The sequence below is a fragment of the Equus przewalskii genome, chromosome 13 (assembly GCF_037783145.1).
Source record: "Equus przewalskii isolate Varuska chromosome 13, EquPr2, whole genome shotgun sequence".
Classification (NCBI taxonomy): Eukaryota; Metazoa; Chordata; class Mammalia; order Perissodactyla; family Equidae; genus Equus; species Equus przewalskii.
This window is the reverse complement of record NC_091843.1, coordinates 30,533,714-30,554,949: the sequence shown is the minus strand read 5'-3', so window position 1 is coordinate 30,554,949 and position 21,236 is coordinate 30,533,714. Positions and strand designations below refer to the sequence as shown.

Below are 21,236 nucleotides of genomic sequence, written 5' to 3'. Positions count from 1 at the left end.
TGATTTCCAAGGCCATCTTAAGCAATATTACTGCCTGTTATTTTTATTGAAATCATTATACTCTCTACATGTTTTCAGCATTCTGTCTGTGAGGTTACTTTCCCTGAAACAGCCATGTTTATTGCATCTCTCTCACTCTCATTTTCTTAAAAGAGATGTGTCTCATTCTGTAAGTATAATATTCTAAAGAAGATCTTGGAAGTTATCTAAAAAATACACTTTTACTCTTAATTTTTCCAAAGGCCCAGAAAGAACTATTAGATACTGAACTGGACCTTCACAAGAGGCTATCCTCAGGAGAAGACACAACAGAGTTACGGAAAAAACTCAATCAGTTACAGGTTGAGGTGAGATTTAAGAAGAGTTACTGGCCCACTACATTTAACATCTCAAAAAATAGTTTTCTCTTCCTCTACTTTCCAAGATTTAGTCTAACAATGTGTATTATATTCTACCTTTTGTTGTTGCTATTCAGGCTGCACGATTAGGTATTTTACCTGTGGGTCGAGGAAAGACCATGTCCTCTCAAGGTCGAGGAAGAGGCCGAGGCCGTGGAGGAAGGGGAAGGGGCTCACTAAATCACATGGTGGTGGACCACCGCCCCAAAGCACTAACAGTTGGGGGATTCATTGAGGAGGAAAAAGATGAATTACTTCAGCATTTCTCAGTAAGTTTCTAAAGTTGCAAATACTAACTCTAAAAACACTGTATTCAGCATTTTTTAGCTGCATTCTGTATTAATGTCAAATGTTTTATAGATTAGAAAATTAAGTTGTAAAAACATTAGCAAATTCTTACTGATGCATTTGAAGATCAAGAAGCAACTCAGGCTCTGTAATTCCATAGTACTCCACATAAATGGATTTGTAGTGACAGGTTGTTCCAAAGCTGTTTGATTTTTGGTTTTGGTTATTACATGGTTTACCAGGTGTTTATAATCAATAAGTGAAAATAATCTGAGATAGAGTCAAAATTCAAAGAAGAACTTATTAGGATAAAGGATATATTTAGTTATATTCTGTATACAGTGGCAACCACTGATGTTTAGACAAACATGCAAATAGAGATGTACTACAGGGAAATGTCTTTATTATTTTATGCATAAACACAATACATCCTCTTTCCAACCACTGATTAATTTGTTCAGTAAATATTTATTGTTATTTATGCTAGAGCATTTTCATGCATGATCTCATTTAATCTTAAATATCTGTGTAAAGTGCATGTGAAATCCCATGTGTACAGATGGGGAAACTAAAGCTTAAAAGTAAGTCAGCCAAGGTCATACAGTTAGTAAGTGACAGGACCAAGATAAAAACACACAGTTGGCTGTTAACATTCAGGATTCCTATTCCTCAAACAACGTTTTTGAGAGAAAATATTTTCAGCCCTAATAAGTGTTAAAGATGGTGAGGGAAATCTTACAGAGCAAGACTTTACTCCAAGTTTCTTATTAGTAGGTTGCCCATTGATCCTATTTCACCCAGCTCCTTGGAGAATGGTAGGTTGTTATAAAGTATCCAGATTTGAGAGCCATCTGGCCTGCCTGTTCACTCTTGAGGCAGTTCTTTCACTAATCTGACTCTTAATTTTCTTTTTCTGTGAAGTGGGAGACTAGCGCTAAGTGACTTCTTTGGGGAGTAAAGAAGATAGCACTGTACATGTGCAGGGTATCTTGTGGAGGCTGGGTGAAGTCTCCTTGCCAAGTAAGGTGGGCATTTAGACCCATTGCCAGCTGTGGTGAGGTGATAGTGGATTATGTAAAGCAGAATTTTTATAAATTTAATTCTACCCAAAGTTCCAGTTGCAAAAAGTAGGTAATCTTTTAGGTAGGAAGCCACATGCTCTGTCCTGAGGGTAACTGGAGACTCTATGTAGATGTTTTAACCCAGAAGTCATGCTCAAATGCAGCTCTCTCCTTCTCGTAAGTAGACTCATTCTAGAGCATCTAATAATAACCAATTTTTATGTAACGTTTGATAAGTCTGAAATATGACGTTTGGTCTGTGGAAAGAGGCATGTTTAGGCATTTGGGGAAGGAGCAAACAAAGCCAAGGCAGATGAGATCACTTCAAGAACGAGACACTGCCGTTGGCTTTGATGGGTGCTGTCAGATGGTCTTGAGTACTAGGAACGCAGGTACCCTAGTAAAAGATACTTGGGCAGTTCAGTATGCTTTCTTTGAAAGAAATACAAAAATACATATGCCTAGACATTATTGTAAATAGATTTAGCAAACTTAAAGGGTCACTCTTCTTCAAGGTCTTTTATAATCCCACAAAGGCTAAGGTAAAATGTATATTTTCACCATTCTTTTACTGTGCTTAATGATTGCGAAAGCATCATGGGTGAACCATATCTGTGTAAAAAGATGATGGCTGGATTTTAGTGAAGCTGTTCTGAAGTGTGAGGACCTAATTCCGGAGTCCTTCAGTTTATTCTGTGTCTAGTAATCCTTTATGGTTGTATGTAGACGATAGCGGTAAGTATGCTCAGTGTAGCACTCTTTGTAATAGTGAAAATGAGAACCATCTAAATGCTCGGCAGTACTTTGCTGCTATTAAAAACATGTTTTTAAAGAATAATGACATGAGAAAATTCTCAAGATTGACTTATAGGTTAAAAAAAGCTGTGGGATACAAGATTATACATAAACTTGGAATGAAAGTGAATCAAATTGTTAGTTCTAGGTAGCAGAATTTAAATTAGTTTTTTGTTTTTTTCTTCTAGGCTCATCCTTGTTTTCCATGCTTTCCAAATGAACATATAATATTTTTTAAATTGGACTTTTTAGCCTCACATTCACTTTCAGGATTAAGTGTCAACATTTTTATACTGTATATTTTAAAACCAAATTTGAGAAGTATGTGTTATTCTTGGGCTTTTTCCCCCCAGGTACTTACATAAAAAATATGTATAAATTAAATTACATACAAATATAAAATATAAAGAATGTTCAATATACAATGGCAGTTATATATAACAGCATAAAGCATATATAATAATATATACGTATTTTAATATATATATCAGAGGTCAACTTTGTTTTTTCTGTAGTGGACCAGATAGTAAATATTTTAGGCTTTTGTGGGCTGTATACAGTCTCTCTCACATTTTTTTCTTCTCCTCCTCCTCCTCCTCTTCCTCTCCCTTCACCTGCCCCACTTTCCTTCTTTTTTCTTTTTTTCTTTTTAATAACCTTTTAAAACCTTTTGCTAACCTTTTAAAAATGTAAAAAGCATTCTTAGCTCACAAGCCATCAAAAACAAGGTGCTGGGACACATTTGGCCTGAGGGCTGTAGTTTGCAGATCCCTGATATATGTTATTGTATTACTTTACATGGTAAATATTTATGTTAAAAATATGAAATAGTATTATATAATATATAAATAGAATTTTATATATCTTAAAGATAAAATCAGTGAGTCCAGAAAGAACTTTTTGCAAAAAGAATTTTTGTTTATGTATCTTCATTTGACAAGATTTGAGGATATTAAAACCTTCATGAAGAATTCTCTCTAAGTATTTTAATATGACAGTCTAGGTCAGAAGCTGAAAATTTGAAGTTATGGGGCCTTGCTTAAGGACACAGACAGGCCGAGCTAAGATATATTCCTTTACCCCTGGTTAAAGAGAGTGTGTGTCCTTGAAACTACCCTGTTGGTAGCTTCACCAGGGAAAGTTACTTCTACTAAATGTTTGCAATACTTGAACCGTACTTTGGCATTTTTCAAGTAGGATGCGTTAGTTAACTACAGGATTTCCGAACTGTGGCAGTGTGGTTTAGCTCTTGTGCTCGGTGATGTAGGGTGGAGCTTGATTTGTTTTTCCTTCTTGTTTATGAAGATAGTACGTGTTTTTCAAGGTGCATTTGGCTACAGGTAACAAATAACTTGGAAAATGTTGAACGTTTATTGTCTTTCTTGTTAAGAAATGCAGAGGTAGGGAGGTTTTAGGATTGATTAATTCACAAACTCAGCCACACAGGTTCTTTTCATATTTCTCCTCTGGCTTTTGTTCTCATGTGTTTTTTTTTCCCTAGTATCAGGATGGCTGCAGCAGTAACAAAAATCATGGCCTCTAAGAAAAATGTCCAAAGGCAGAAAAGGAAGAGTACCTTTCTGAGGACATTTTTTAAAAAAATGAGATCAACCCTTTCAGAAAGTATCCCTCCCCCACCCCAAAAGAAACCCTCACACCACTCTCACTCAGCAGATGTGGCCCCATGTGTCTTAGCCAGATGTGTCACCTACCTAGTTCTAAACTAATCCCTTTTGAGGGAAATGGAGTTATCATGATAGAATTAAACCAATCATGGTTCACCATCTGGTGGTTGGCCAGTGAAAATCAAGATCTACTAGAAAGGAAAGAGGCTAAGTTGTTATTGGTTAGACAGCCAACAGTATCTTCCATGATATTCATTGAAGAAAACTTGCAAAGTATGCAGTTAGAGAAAGAAGAAAACAACAACAGTTTTTGAGTACCTTAGATTCTTTTGATATGAATTTTTTAGTTTTTATTTTCTTAAAAGGTATACATGCACATCATTTGTAGAGTCAAGTGAGCTTGACAGCCATGATGTTGTTACACAGTCTCCTGCTCCATTCTCCCAAGATGTCCACTTTTAACTCTTTTAGCTGATTCTTTTGGTATTTTTTCATTTCTAAATAGTATGACTTTATTGATTCTTCTTGATTTTTAAATTTTAAGTGTTATATATTGAGTTGCCATTAGTCCTTCTACTTTCCAGCTTTCCAAGTGTTTTTGGCTTTGTTTTGTTCTTTCTCATTTTCTATTTTCTTATGGATTTATGCCTTTAAAAAATAAATCACTTTACTGTCATTGCATACTATGGATGGTCAGTCGTCCATCTGTAGCCAGAGAGCCTTTTGAGTCTGAAGAAAGTAAGAGGTTTAGAAGTCTGAGCTTCTGTACCCCAAAAAATATTTATGTAATTTATTATAATTTTTGTGTTCTTACTTGCAAGGACCTCTAATTCACCCACCCCTGTCGTTCCTGGAACTTCGTGTAAGGCGACTGAGTACTTCTGTAATTTCTAAAGACTTCGCACGTACAGTTAGCTATTTCTGTACAGCCTCTCTAGACAGGGTTTTTACCCTTTGCCATCTTCCAAGTGTCTGCAAATATATTGAAGAGTTTTGCTGTATGTGAAAGTAATGCCTTATAGTTAAAAGGTTACGTTTTTCTGAATTCAATATTCAGAGAAACTTTTCTGAATAGTGCTTCCTTGATTGCCCTTCATCAGACCTTGTTAAAAACTTTAGTAGTGAGAGATCTTTTGTGAACTACTGTTATTTACTGCCTATCAATAGCTAGTTAGGGTGTTTCCCATTTTTTCACTATTAAACAATCTTTTATATGTCTTACCGGATTTGACTTTTTTTGGTAGAATAATTTATGTGAGACAGTTGTGCACACTGCAGGACCTTTGGCACTCCTGGCTCCTCCTATCTAGTAAATGCCAGTAAGTACTCTTCAGTCAGTATGACAGCAGAACACCCCCTAGAGTAACGTTACTGTCTCTAGTTGAGAACCTTTGCTTTAGGTTAATTCATAGGAGTGAGATGACTGGATCAAAGGCATGCATATTTAAAATTTTGGTACAGCTTGCCAAGTACCCTCCCGGAATGTCGTGCTAATTTATATGTGTGGTGACGTTGGATGAGAGTACCTATTTGCCCATATCCTCAACAGCACTTGAAGTTTGTTTTTTCATCTTTGCCAGTCAGGTGATTGATGAATGATGACTGGCACAGAGTTGGCATCAGTTTCTGATCTGGGAAAATGTCTGGGCTAGATGAATTTCTCTCTGAGTAACTTACCTCTAAGTTACTGCGTACAAATTTTCATTGATGCTATGTAATTGACATGCTCATATATACATATATATTAATATCTTATTTGAGTTATTTTATTTTTTGGAGCAACACACAAAGTGTAAAAGAAATGAAAGTGTATACGGTGAAAAATAAGATTTCCTTCTACCTCTAGTCACTCAATTTCACTCCCCATAGGCAGTTACTGTCACCCGTTTCTCATGTATCCTCTCGAAGATATTCTCTCTCTCTATGTATTTGTATTATTTGATCCGTCTTTTACAAAATAGTGGCATGTTATACAACACTCTTTTGCAAATGCACTTTTCACTTAATATGTATTAGATTGTTATTAGAGAGAGAGCTCTACTAGTGCATATGGTGTTGCTTTATTCTTTTAATGGCTGCATGATATTTCATTGCATAAATGTACCGTACTAGATTTAAATCATCCCGTATTGATGGACATCTAACTTTTCCCCAATATTTAATTACTTGAAGCCATATTAGAGATATCTGTGTGAGGATATATATGTGTGTATAGAAAAGTTAGATATTTTAATAGGTATGTAACATTTTAAGAGGCCAGTCCTAAATTTTTACAAGTATTTTTTAATGGACAATTTAATTCATGCAAATGGTTAATAAAAAGTAAAAGTCTCCCTCCTTTTTCTTAATCTCTGGCTTCTCTTAAAAGGTACTCAGTATTCTTGGATATCTTTGTAGGAAAAACATTATGAATATGAGAATACGTATGTAAAGTCTTTCACTTAAAAAAAATTTACCAAAATAGGAGATTATATTATAAATACAGGGATGCATTTGAAACCTTGCTTATTTAACATAAATATCTTAGCTGTTTGGTATTTTCTTAAAATTATAAAAATAATACTCAATTTAAGATGTTTATTAAAACAAACTGTACCAATTAGAAACATATAGTTCAGTGATTTAGCAGAAGGTATACTCCCATATGCCTACCCCTCAGGTCAAGAAATAGAACGTTCTCAGCACCCCAAAAGCCCCCTCCTGCCTCGTTTCAGTTGCTATCTTCTCTCCTCCTCAGAAAAGTAACTTATCCTCACTTTATAGTAATCGCATCCTTGCTGTCTTTATACAGTCAATCCTAATTATTCTTGGGTTCTGTATCTGCAAATTCACTTACCCACTAAAATTTATTTGTAACCTCAAGATCAATACTTGAGATGTTTTCATGGTAATTTTCAGACATGTGCAGAGCTCTGAAAAATTTGAGTTGATCGATACACACATTCCTAGCTGAGGTCAAAAAGGGTGACGCTCTGCCTTCTTGTTTCAGCTCTCGTACTGTAAACAGGTGTCCTTTTCCCAGTCTGTTTAGTGCCACATTTTTCTCATTTTTGTGCTTTTTGTTGGTGATTTCACTATTTAAAATGGCCTCCAAGTGTGGCTCTGAAGTGCTGTGTCACGTTTCTAAGTTCAAGAAGGCTGTGATGTGCCTTATGGTGAAGATACGTATGTTAGGTAAGGTTTGTTCAGGCCTGAGTTATCGTGCTTTTGGCTGTGACTTCAGTGTTAATGAATCTACAATATGTATTAAGTAAGGTGTCTTTAAATGCAAAACAAGTTTATGTATTGATTAACTTTGATGCAAATGTTTTGACTAGAGGCTCATAGGAACCTAACCCCCTATTTCCCCGAGGATCACTTGTTCGGTATTAAGTACTTCCAGTGGACTTTATGTAACTACTGCAAATAATGAGAATCAGCTGTAGTTTTATCACCTAAATGTGCCTTCCTAAATATTCTAGTAGTGTTCTGCCCCCCTCCCTTTTTTTTGGCGAGGAAAATTTTCCCTAAGCTAACGTTTGTTGCCAGTCTTCCTCTTTTTGTATGTGAGCCACTGCCACAGCATGGCCACTGATGAGTGATGTTGGTCTGTGCTTGGGAACCAAACCTGGGCTGCTGAAGTGGAGCACACCAAACTTAACCACTAGGCAACTGGGGCTGGTCCTATTCTGCCTATTTTTTAAAAATTATATGAATGGAACTGCACAGTATGCATTCTCTGTCTGTTTTTTTTTGCTGAACATTATGTTTGTGAGTGTCATTTGCGTTGTAACATAAAACAGTAGTTTGCTGTTTTTGTTTAGTTTGCTATTGCTAGATAATTTTCACTTCTATAAATATACCACGATTTATTTTTCCATTCTCCTATTCATAGGTATTTGGGTTATTTCCGCTTTGTTTTTATGAATAGTGTTGCCTGAACATTCTTATAGATGTCTTTTAGTATATATGCGTGCACGTTTCTGTTGGATATATGTAGAATTGTTGAATGAACTGCATCCGTTTTATTAGTTTAGATTCCTGCTAGTACTGTGTGGGAGTTCCCTAACGTGGTATTATTAAATACTTCTTTATTCTAATTACTAATCTTTTTTGTTATAAGTTAGTGGAAGTTATATATTCTTAGTTCCCGACTGAATACAAATTAAATTTCTAGTTCTTCCTTCAATAATACATATCCAATACACTTAATGCCTTAAAATTCCTTTTGGAGGACAGAACTGCTACCCTCTTTGGAGGGCAGCTCCGTTAATATAGCTTAAAAATATTGCCTTTTCTGATTATAAAAGTAATGTATCTTTTTTTTTTTTAAAGATTGGCACCTGAGATAACAACTGTTGCCAATCTTCTTTTTTTTTTCCTGATTTTTCTCCCCAAATCCCCCAGTACACAGTTGTATATTTTAGTTGTGGGTCCTTCTATTTGTGGTATGTGGGACACCACCTCAACATGGCCTAATGAGCAGTGCTGTGTCCACGCCCAGGAACTGAACCAGCGAAATGCTGGGCAGCCGAAGCAGAGCATGCGAACTTAACCACTTGGCCACAGGGCCGGCCCCTAAAAGTAATGTATCTTTATGTAAAAATTCAAATAACAAGGTCTAAGGATCTCCTGTATAACATGGTAACTATAGATTGATAACACTGTATTGTATAATTGAAATTTGCTCAGAGTAGAACTTAAATGTTCTCACACAAAAAAGGTAAATATGTGAGGTGATGGATGTGTTAATTAACTTGATGAGGGAATCCTTTCACAGTGTGTATGTATATCAAATCATGTTGTACACTTTAAATATCTTACAATTCTATCAGTTATGCCTCAGTAAAGCTGGAAAGAAGAATTCAAATAATACAGAAATGAACAAAATAAACAGTGAAAAAGTCTCTCTGTAATTGGGCTACGTGTTAAAGGAGAGAGTAAGGACAGAGGATGTCTGTTACACCCATTACCTGATTTTCCCCCCCAGGTTTATTGAGATGTAATTGACATATAACATTGTAGTAGTTTAAGATGTACAATGTAATGGTTTAATATGTGTATAAATGATTCTTAAAGTAAGTTTAGTTAACATCCATCACTTCACAGTTAACATTTTTTTTCCTTGTGATGAGAAATTTTAAGATCTACTCTCTTAACAACTACCTGACTTTTAAAAGATGGTCAATGTATGTTTGGATAGGGCCATTTCAATACACCAGTTTAGTATGTCCCACAAGTCAAAATGTTTGGTGTCCAGTTATAAACATTCAGCCCCCTCAAGGGATAATGAGAATTTTTCCTTAGATCACAGGCTGATATCTATTCAGACAGTAAGTGATTGGTATGGATTGGGCCTCCTGTATACTCTTACTATGCAATGATCTGTGTGTTCTGTGGAATCATTTGGCAAAGATGCTTCGTGAAGTTGATCTGTATTTTTTCTAGAAAAACTAGAGTGAAACCCCAAATTTAAAAGAACCCCTTCTCTTATGTTTTCAGAACTAAACCAAGAATTGGGGATATTCTGCAGTCCAGCACTGTGGATAGGAAAGCTGCAGGAATGACTAAGCTTTCACTGTCACGAAACTTTGAGTCCCTGTTCTTTTGTCTCTCTTGCTTTGTCTTTAAAATTAAACTTTTGCTTTCTTACTGAAATTTGCTGGGGAGGAAAAAAAAAGTTTAGACGGTAATACCAAGAAAAACATTTGAAACTGAGCAGTTTTACCTTGAGTTAGGATAGTAAGTGTTTTAGTTAACATTTGTTGAATGCGTAGATGAGTTGAGGGCTATTTATCATTGTTTATAGCATTTCAGAAGAAGAAGTAGGACTAGCTTTATCAAATATAGGTGGGCTATAAAAAATGTCATGAGATGAATAGGCAATTTGTAAAAATTAGGTATATTTTTAAGGTTTCAGTCTAAATATGTAGATTATCAAAGCCAAAGACCAGTAATTGTATTAAGACAATATTTGTTATCCTCATTATGTCTTTTCTAAGTAGAGTGGCCGTATAGTTTATCATCCAAACCAAGACAAATCCTAAAATTTGCATGACACAGATATAAATCATGGACTGTCCTGGGCAAATCAGAACATATGGTCCTCTAATTAAAAGGGACCTCACTATTTTTTAGCTCTCTTGGAGATTTGTTTGTAGATCCTCTTAAACAGATTTTTCCCCCAAGTCATTATACTTTTTAAATAGCACACAGTTTGAAGAAGTTGTTAGTAAATGTGGGTACAAACTTTTGTGTTCTTCTAAAATCTGTTTTAGGCTGCAAACCAAGGGTCAAAATTCAAAGACCGTCGGCTGCAAATATCGTGGCACAAGGCCAAGGTGCCTTCTGTATCCGCTGAGACTGAGGAGGAAGAAGTCAAGGAGGAGGTAAATTTAATGATTGAAAATAAGAGTTGAATTAGATTGTTTACCAATTATATATTTTTCTTGACATTAAAGTAAGTAGTTTGAAATATAAATATTGATTTCTTCTTTCATGCATGCAGTTAGTTAAGACTAGTCTAGAAGTTTATTAAATAATCAGAACAGGTGTGGAAATATATGCACCTCTTTCAGGGGTTATTTTCTAGTACAGGAAAGACAACTATTTTCTTCTTCTTCTTTTTTTTTGAGGAAGATTAGCCCTGAGCTAACATCTGCCACCAATCCTCCTCTTTTTGCTGAGGAAGATTAGCCCTGAGCTAACATCCATGCCCATCTTCCTCTACTTTATATGTAGGACGCCTGCCACAGCATGGCTTGTCAAGTAGCACCATGTCGGCACCCAGGATCCTAATCTGCAAACTCTGGGCCACTGAAGGGGAATGTGCACACTTAACCGCTGCGCCATTTGGCTGGCCCCAAGAGAGACTATTCTTTTCTTCTTTTTTATTTTTATTTATTTGAGTTTTATTTGGGATCTAGAAATTTTTATTCTGGTAAATGAGAACATGGATTACATGAACCAATTAAATCTTAGCTGGTTGTTTTAGCTTTTTGTTTATTCACATTTCATAAACAATAGATTTGAGTTTCTTGTTTCCTTCTATGTATAATTGGTTAAAATGAGAGTGTAAGGAAGTTGGACATAGGAGGGAAGAATAGGAAAACCAAAGACTTACATATAATACCAAGTACTAAATAATCAGCCTCTCTTAAATTGTAAGAATTATTTTTCCTTTTTTCCCTGTATTTCTAATTTGTTTATTAAAATGGACATTTAGCCAACATTGCAAGTTATTCCTGATTCATCATAATTTTGGTTTTAAAAGATGTTTGGCCTTTATGATTGATCAAGAGTCTTCTGACCGCATGGATAATTTTATATAACAAAAGCAGACACATTTCTTATGTTAAAAAAAAAAGAAAAATCTTGGTATTTTGGGAATGTTTGTAGATATTTCTACTTTGTGTAATATTTTAGATTTTTACATAAGATTTGGATGTCAGTGTCATGGGCAAGTTATTATATTCTCCAAACACAAATAATTGGATATTAAGGGAAAGGTTTAGGAGTTTGAATGGTCGTTTATTTTCCTGATTTTTAAGTTAATGGAATAAAATTAATTTTAATATATTTATTTATTTTATTAATATAAAGTATATTAATATATATTTATTTGATAATTTAAATATCAAAAACATATTTCTTAATTTTTCTTTAAATCCCCTACTGTTCATATATTAGTTAGTTTATTTTCTTGACGATGTTAGAATGGAAATCTTCATTAAAACTAGCAAAATTAGCAGGAGAGAAGAATATATATACATTTAAAAAAATGTTTTAGGTTTTCCTTCCCTGAAAGATACTCTGAGTGCATCAGTTGTCAGTCAGCCTGGGCTTTGTATACTAGTCTATTTGTCCTTGGGCCTAAAAAGTATTTTACTTAACTTTCTTGTACCACTAAATAGATCTTACCCTCTTTCTTCAGGAACCAGAAACCTCAGATTTGTTTTTGCATGATGATGACGATGAAGATGAAGATGAATATGAGTCTCGTTCATGGCGAAGATGAAATCTGATGCGAGCTGTATAATTTTTAGGAATATTGTTTAGAAGAACAACTTTTTAAAATTATTTAAAGAAGTCAATGAGCCAAAAAAATTTTTTTTATTTTTCTTTTCAACACAGTAGGTTTAGGGACAGCAAGTTTGCTATTTAAACACATCTCATAACTGTTCATGATACTAAAACACCAAAGGCCTAGTGACTTTTACACAGTTGTGAAGATCCACAGGAATGACATGGATAATCTCTAGAGCCTTATCTTCCACACCACCTGTTTTTGTTGCTATTGGTGTTGGATTATGATGTAAATGACAGGGTGTGCAGAAATTTTATTTTGGATTATAATCTGCTGATAAAATTTCATTAAATGTCAAAATCGCCTGAATCTCTTAACTCTCAGCTATTATGGATGGGTCGTCAGACAGTAAGAGATATTTGTAATTAAAATACCCTTTTGCTTTCAAGAGTTGTCTTGGAAGGAAAGTAAATTTATTTTAATTTTTTTACTGTGGAGAAGCCCAATTTGTATTCAATCTAAATTGGGGGGGGTGGAATTTTTATGTGCAGTAAGTAGTAAGTAGTATTTTAGTGTAAATCATAACAAACTCTGTGTTCTTAAATGCTGTAAGGCAATGGTAGCTAGCTCCGTGGTATTTCCATTCTCTCATCATATTAACTCTCCTAGACTTCTCCTGTACTGATCCTCAGTTTGCTTTGAAATTAGTGAGCATTGGTTTAGGTGGTCTTTTTTTTTTTTTTAAACATTCTCAGCGTGTAAATGGCTTTCACCTATTGCCCCTTTCTCGTCTCCGTTTTCTTTCTCCTGCCTTTTTATTAATAAGCCTGACTTACCCATTATTGAGATAAGTGATTCTTTTGGGACACCAAAAGTCAGTCCCCAATAAAAAGTTTAAACCAGCACCTTGATAAATAAGTGATGTTTTGATGAGAATAATAGAAGGATTTGTGGGGGAGAAAGAGTCACCAGCTTCTTTTTTTCTTTTTTAAAGCTTCAGTATAGTTAATAGTTACACAAAAGGGTTAAAAAGTGTCTGAAATTCTTTTCCTAAATTTAAACCATGATGGTGAGGTGACTGGGGTAGGGTGGGGTGGGATGTAGTGGGGGGACAGGTATGCTAGTAATAAATGGGAGTCATAACTTGACTTTGATCAGATGACCTTATATTTTCATAATTTTGTAGCTTGTTGCTATCCATGAACATATGCATCCTTCAGTAGACAGTTTCCTTCACTGTGTGCATTTTTACTGTACACTGTATAGAGTAGAGTATCTGTTAAGTAAAATATATATGTAAATTTATGTCCTTGTGTTCTGAATGTTAGATGGAAAAGCAGAGGAGCAACACTACACTGTATTGACCCCGGGGAAATAAGATGGTTAATGTACATAGGATGTCACTTTTTCAAGGATATACACATCTATGTTTTTATATATGTGTGGTGTGAAAATATGAAACTTCCTGTTGGCTTCAGAAGGTTCTTGGTGATCACTATATCAAGGATTTTGTTTCCTGAGATAAAGAGTGTTTCTCAAAATAGAAGCTATTCACTAAGAAACTTAAAACCATCAGGACTCTAGATTTACTTAGCTTAGAAGTTAAATCCCACGTTTTGATTATCTTTTCTCTTCTATATATTTTCCTGGAATGATGTGTCAAACCAGGATCATTTTTATGTTCATGTAATTTTCCCTTCATAATAATGAGGACTTCCTCTTTCTTGGCTATTATTATATTTCTGATAACACTGAAGCTAAAATAAGCTTATAAAAGAAGGAAAACATTACAATGGGGTACCTAGAATAAGCAATCTTGCTCCTTCCTCCTCCATCATCTCTAATGAAATTTTCTTGATGTCTGTGGCTCAGTCGGTATATATTTTGAAAGATTCATTGTGGTGAATATTTTGAGTCCTGACAGTTTAAACGTGATAGAGGGAACAAAGGATTTATATATTTTTTGTACAAAGTTTTTTCTTAAACTGTATAATTTTGTAAATAATTTGTTTGGTTTTTTTGTGTACTAAAACTACCAGCGTATAGATTTCAATAAGAATTGTTGTATTTTTGTATTTGGAAATGGAAAATTACAGTAAATTAATGGAACTGTAAGAAAATTTTCAGTAGACTGACAGTTCAACAGAATAAGATTCCTTTTCATATGATTTTTTAACCTCAAAATTGACATCTTATTACACTCTTACTACAGAGAGAGTTGAGGATTTGTTTGACTTTTTAGTTATGGGGGAGAGCAGATGAAAGAGAAGGGTGTTAAATTGAGGAATAGATAGATACCTTTCCCAGTGATTTGAAGGCCCTTTGTATAAAACTTAGCTTGCAGTACACCTTAAATAGGACCAAAATACTTTAAGATTTTTAAACATGTTTGAATCTTAAAAATGAATTTAAAATATGGGTTAAATATACTGTTAGAAAATTTAAGTTTAGCATAAAATAGTTGAACATATTTTTTTTCTTTAGGATTTTTTACTCTCATCCTCAAATCCCCAAGCGTTAGAATTTCCCTTAAAAGTAACTACCATGACTTGTTTTCTTGGCACCTTCATTTACAGAAATAACATATACCATCTGAGGCAAATTCTGTTCTTTTTAGTGTGTATGACATCTTTCTAAGTAGCTGATGAGCAATAACAACCACCAATCTGCCTAGGTCACCCTGGTTTACTAGCGGATTGCTGCCCAAGCTGAAAAAGGTAACCCCAGGGAATGCAGAATTTCCCTCAATTTCTTCATGTTGTAACATTGGAAAAACATTATCACTAGCTAAGATGATGAATTGGAAAACAGTCTTGTTAGAGTGAAAAAAGTCCATGGTGATGGATCATTATTTCAAAAAGAAGAAAAAAATCATGTGAAAAGGAATAGTGGTTCCTCTTGATGTATAGTATGCCTGTATTATAGTTTTTACAAAATTGTGAACTTGTGTAATAGTATAATAGGAGATATTGTTGAATTTCTAACTGTTTATACATTTAAATTCATATATGTAATGTTTGTTTTATTGATTACAATCTGAATTTCTAAGAAGCATGTTGACTTTTGCAATAAAGATGCAATATGGAATGGTTCACAATTGAAAAAAAAGAAAAAAGATACAAGTATTACAAATTTAAAAGAATTTGGAAAATTTATGAACCATTCCAAAAATTATAACAATCACCAAAAGAGCTGTAATTCTGGCTTGTTCTGGAAAGAAAGAAAATGTGTGTGTATGTGTGCTTGTGTGTGAGAGTGAGTGAGTAGTAGATATGCATGTGTGTTTTATGTTGGGTTCATGTACATGAGAGAGTGCCACTCACTATGAATTTGCGTACTGAATCACTGGCTATTAAAAATTTAGTAGAATAACTCCCTCAATAGGGTAGTCTTGAAAAGAGAAGGGTATTAAAGTGTTACTTGTAAGTAACCTTTGATAGCCATATTTGTTCATGGGTGGGTCTTGGTATCTCAGATATAAAGCACAAAAAATGTTATGAAAGCACTTATTTTAATATTATCTTGAGGATATTAATTAATTAATATGCCTACCAACATAGGAAGAATGTTTTCCTGAAGTAGAACAGAGAGAAGGGAAATAACACCTTGAAGAGATGACCTAAAGATATGTCAGTTGTAATTGTGATGAATATTCTTAACGAATAATGGGAGAAGGAAGTGGTCTTACACACTAAGGACCGGGTGTGTTGGGACCAGGGAAGTGTATCACCTGGGCTCCTATTTTCTTGTTTTAAGAATTGCTTTTCTTATAAAATTCCCCATCAAGTGATTATGCATTGTCTAAGAAGAGTCATTCTTTAAAGCTTAGTTTATACAGGAAAATACTAAAGAATGGGAATAGATTTCATTTTCATTGTTTTGGAATACACAGAAATGTTATCTGTATTTTATGAGTTAGTTAAATGGCAAATAAGCTCTGTGTGACCATTTATTTTGAATAGATGGTAATTTATCCTATTTATGTTTATTATTAACATTAGTTCTGGGAGTTTTTTTGGGGGGCAAGCATAATTCTGAACATAGTTATATCTGTTTAATAGTAACAAATCAAATATTTTACTGAAATGAAGCTCTCATGAACAGAAATCATTGGTTTTGTGTGGAGTTTATACTGATTTTTCTGAAGCCAAGGATAAATTTTGAATCGTGACCACCAGTGTCCTATCCAGCCTAGATCTAATTATGTGACGGTAAACACAAGCTAGGAGTGTGTGTGCCAACACATGGGATCGTTTTAGGTGAGAGAGTCAGGGTTGCTTTAAACAAGTGGACCGAGATTGTCTTGTAGGGCAGACCTGCCCTTTTTGTATCATTTTTAGTTTCAATCACCTTCATTTATGCTGAATTGATTTTATTGCCCAGTGATCTTCTTTCTACAGGATCATCTACCGTTTGGCCCCTTACCTGGTTCTGCAATCGACCTTAGGTTAACTAAACCATCCCAGCATTCTGAGATAGGCAACTTGATACAGGTGAAATTAAGGTCAGAATAGTATTTGATGATTGTTTGCAAGATATTTGTAGTTTGAGTCTACTTTTTCCTTAGGCTTCTGCATATAGTTTGTTTTTGCCAGTGGAGGTCATTAAGCGTGATAAACATTGTTAACTTTTTCTTTGTATTTATGTTCTCTTTCTTTTGTGAAAGAGGAGCAAGGGAAGAAGGCCCTAATCTAGTAGCCTGTTAGAAACTAGAGTTCTACTACTTGGATATAGTGATCCATTAGTTCTTAGAATATTAGAGTTGGGGTAATTGTTTGGTACTTGATTGTTCGAAATTACTTGTTTGTCAGTCAATTCTTTGTTGAGGAGTAGGGGTGTGGAAACAGCCTTTTAGTGGCCATGTTTCTGTTGATTATATTCTCAACGTTGCTTTGTACAAACCTCATGAAAATGAATGTCTTGTTAACAGTTTTCTCTGAAGTCTTCGTGATTCTGTCTCAGTTTGGCCCCAGACAGCTGTTATGAGATAGCGATACGTTTCTCCCAATTTTAAATTAAATTAAATAATAAGGGCTAAGATAGATCTTGCCAGATTAATTTGGTTTCTTGAGGATGCTTTGGCTTCAAGATTGAGGCTGCAAACATGTTCAGTTTGAGTTCTTAGACCAAACACTGCCTAGTTATCCGTGTAAACATCTGAATAAACTGTTGAGCTGTAGTTGCTGAACCACTCCACAAAAGGAGTATATATTTACTGTAAGATTCAAATTTCTAACGTTTAGAGCCTGTAGGGGGCTCCAGAAGGCAATATTTAGTTGACCTTAGAGCAGCGACTGAATCTCTCTTCACAGCAGCTCACAGTGAAAAACACCTTTTGCATTGCCATCCAGCATTCACACACACTCCAAACCAAAGTTTACCAAACAAAACTCACCCTGACTAGCCAGTATGCCCTGATACTTTTTATTCTATTAAAAATTCCTGTCAGGGCTGACCATTTGCCTTCAAAACTGCAGTTTGGAAACACTGGCCTGTGGAGTTAGAGGGTGAATTGCATTTTTTAAATCACACTCTTTCTTGCTGTGACGTCATCAATGCCGTTTCAAATATAAAATGATAAACTTATTTTCAGTGTTTTGTTTGGAAAAGTAGTGTGGAATCTGAAGTCAACCTTTAGTCTAAGATATTGTCTACAATGTCCTTATTGATTGACTACTTGGTGCTCTTGAACATAAGAGTATTTTATAGTTTTTAATTTTTAAAATAGACAACTGTGAGTGGCTTTTTTAACTTGCGCCTGCAGTTTTATATTTTTGTCATTATTCGTCCTGGGAAGGGAAAGGGATACTGGTATATTGGTGCTACTTTTTATGAAATTCAAATCACTTTTCAGAAATTATTTATATATATAAAACAAAAGACCTGCCTGTGAAGTCAGTCAGACTACAACTACTCAGTGTCTGTGAATCAGTCAAGGATTATTTGGCTTTGAATTTAATTTTGCATTTAGAGTTCACCTTAACTATCAGCCATTCAGAGCAAAGCAAATTTGATATCTCTGTGAGAAAATTGTATGTATTCTAACATTGTGCCATTGAGTTTCACCCTTTTCAAACATTTCCCTGTAGGTTTATGGGAGGTATTGATAAACTCCTATGTAAAAAATAATTATCTAAGCCTTGCCACTTTTCTTAATCTCAGGCAAGTGTGTAATTTGTATTTCTACATGCCTGAGCTTTTCCAGTTTGTAAAATGTAAAGAGAAATATTGGAAACATGTTGATGAGAATGTTGCCATGTCTTCAGAAATCCACAGAAGAAAACCGTTAAGTCTGCAAAGTAGTGAAATTAGCGCTAATCATGGAAATATAAATTATTTGTACATTTCAGTATTTCTATCCTTTAGTCCATGTACATTCCTTTTGGGATTCCTTAAGCAATAAAACTTGACTTTCTTGTAATACCTTAGTACCAGGACAGTAAATATTTTCAATTAAACTGGTTGGTAATTTAAACTTCACTTTTTAAAAATAATAACTGGCATGCATTGAATGCAGACTGTAGGTCATGGCTCAGAAGTTTGCCTGCACTCTGTGCTTGCAACAGCCCTTTGAAGCAGGTGCTCTTACCTCCCTTGCTCAGCTTTGAAAACAGTTTTGGAGAGATTTAGTGGCTTCTCGGAGGTCACTCGGTCTATAGTGGTGGGACCAGGATTTGAACACGGGTCTAACTCCGGAGCTCGTGCTCGTAACCTGTGTGCTTTTCTGCTAATAATAAAATGGAATATTGGAAGTCTGTCAAATGTCACTGGTCTTTTTTATTAGTGTCTGTCAAACTCTGCCATTCTGACTCCATCTCTGTCATCTGCCTTGTATTAGAACCAGGCTCCCCTGGGGAGCAGCACTGTGTTTTTAGGTAGGATATTGGAAACTACAGAGAACGGTGTTTATATATGCTAATCTGTGGGGAGGCATTCTAAAGTAAAAATTTTCTGTGACCTCCATAATGTACGGCCAGCCAATTTGATACATTTCACAATAATTTGGCTATATCATAACCTATGTTTATTTTATTTTCAATTTTATCTTAAATATTTTCCCTGTGGCAAACTGAGTTATGATAATCTAGCTGTATTTCTACCTGGCTTCTTTGTGTTTTTCAATATTTCTAGTGCCTTTTTCCTTTTAACCTTGGCATTAAAAAATGTACATAAATAAGTTTATGTGCTTTAATTTAGTAATGTTTTCATATAGGATACTGAATTTTCTAGGCAGAAAGTGCTGAGAATAGCACTGTTCATTTATAGTTACGTTTATGCCATAGATTCTTTAAAAGAATATGTCCTCTGAATAAAACTGACGTTCATGTCATGGTTCTGTTGTTTATAGAGTTACTTGATTTTACACATGTTCAGATTTCTTATTTTAATACTGTCATTCTAAATCCTTGTGGATTTCTAATTTTAGCTATTTTGGCAACTATGAAATGTTTATTGACTACTAATGGTATGATAATAAATGTCATCTGCAAAAAGAAAGAAGGAAAAGAAGATGTAAACAGCCTTGGGAGAAAGGGGGCTCTTTATTCTTTGACAGCCCTTGAGAAAACCAGGCATGTTCTAATAGATTCAACAGAAAAAGTTTTTATTCTTGACAAATTTAGTAGCCATTGGGAATATTTCCAGTATGATAACTGTATCAGGGAAATTGCTGAGACAAAAGACAATGATTATAGCATTCTGCTGGTAACAATGTTTTTAGAAAGGTGTTTCCTCCTAAAAATTGGAATATGTCATTAAAAAATACTTCACTGTCATCAAAAGCTAAAAAAGCATGTGTGCTGTTTTTAAAGCATTATCAACATGTTTTGCTTTGAAATATTAAAGATGGGGAAGAATTTTATACATAGAACTTAATTTCTCAGCATTATAATTTATTTTTTGAAAATTTTCTACCAATAACTTTAAAGCACTTCTCTCCCTGTGATTTATTTAAATCCTAATAAATTATACATTTCTGCACTTTAGCCATTCATGTGAAAATTATTTGGCGTTATCTCAATAGAATGGTACTGTGTGGTCTCTTGAGGCCCCAAGAATGTCAAAGAAGTTTCCTCGACTCTTAGTTTTACATTTTCAAGTGACTATTATTGGTAAATCAGATAAAGCTGAAGAAAAGTCTTTAAAGATTGAAGTAAATGAAGTAAAATCTGCTTAGAAGCGAGGACTTATTTATGCAAGGACTCTATTTTTATGGCAAGCTTCTGTGCTGAGTGCCTAATATTTTTTGAAAGCTATTGGTGAGTTGTAGGTGCCTATCAATTTCTTGGAAATGCAATATTTAGAGAAAAAAACCCAGAACCTAACAGTATGTTCAGACGTGTTCAGAAAACTTTGAACATTGTCTGTAAAAACAGTACACAGGATATTGTGCCCCTCCCATTTTTACAACCCAGGAAGATTGCCCTTTTATCCATTTGGAGCTTTCGATGACTATCACTGGCACTCGTTTTGTGCTTCATACACTAGCGGGGGAGAACTGGTGCAGTAGATGGTCTCACTTGTCTTTGTGGCCTACAGGAGTCAGAAGCCAAAGAAAATCTGCACACTTAAAGTAGGAGAAAAGTAGGAGTTTTGATTCTGTTTAACATTTTAATAGGGTCATCCTAGACCATTCTTGCCCAGAAACATGGTGGATTTTTTGTGCATGTGCTGTAAATAAGAAATTAAGAAAACATGGTAGATCATACAGGGTAAGTTATTCTGCACACAGAAGCCCTTTAATAACGGTTAAGTAAATGACTTGAAGAACCAGGAGAGGTAATAAGTAACAGTCAATCTCTGCATTTTATTGGGTGAATTTTCATTTCATTTCACCACAGTCAATTTAAATGGTGCTAAGAAATGATTGTAAGCTTGAAAAAGGAATTTGAAGACTATTATTACTTCTCAATATATTCCTTGTGAATTATTTGTTTTAAGTCTTGCTTGCTTTAAGCATGATATCATTTTTGTGTAGTGCTTTTAATGTCAGTATGCCTAGTCTGAAAGAGGGATGGCAAGCAGAACTCTGAGGACCCACAGGTCGGAGGCAGGCACCTCACCT

General features: G+C 34.7%; 1 protein-coding gene across 4 annotated transcripts in view; it reads left to right on the top strand.

The window, feature by feature from the left end:
* RBM27 (RNA binding motif protein 27) overlaps positions 1 to 15,361 on the top strand; it is a 69,288-nt gene extending 53,927 nt beyond the window's left edge. For all 4 annotated transcript variants that reach the window (XM_070569311.1, XM_070569315.1, XM_070569313.1 and 1 more), the window contains 4 exons: positions 243 to 347; positions 476 to 667; positions 10,425 to 10,535; positions 12,080 to 15,361. In XM_070569311.1, coding sequence (XP_070425412.1) covers positions 243 to 347; positions 476 to 667; positions 10,425 to 10,535; positions 12,080 to 12,163 — 492 coding nt within the window. In that variant the 3' untranslated portion in view covers positions 12,164 to 15,361. The remainder of the gene's footprint in view (positions 1 to 242; positions 348 to 475; positions 668 to 10,424; positions 10,536 to 12,079) is intronic.
* The last annotated feature ends 5,875 nt before the right edge of the window (positions 15,362 to 21,236 follow it).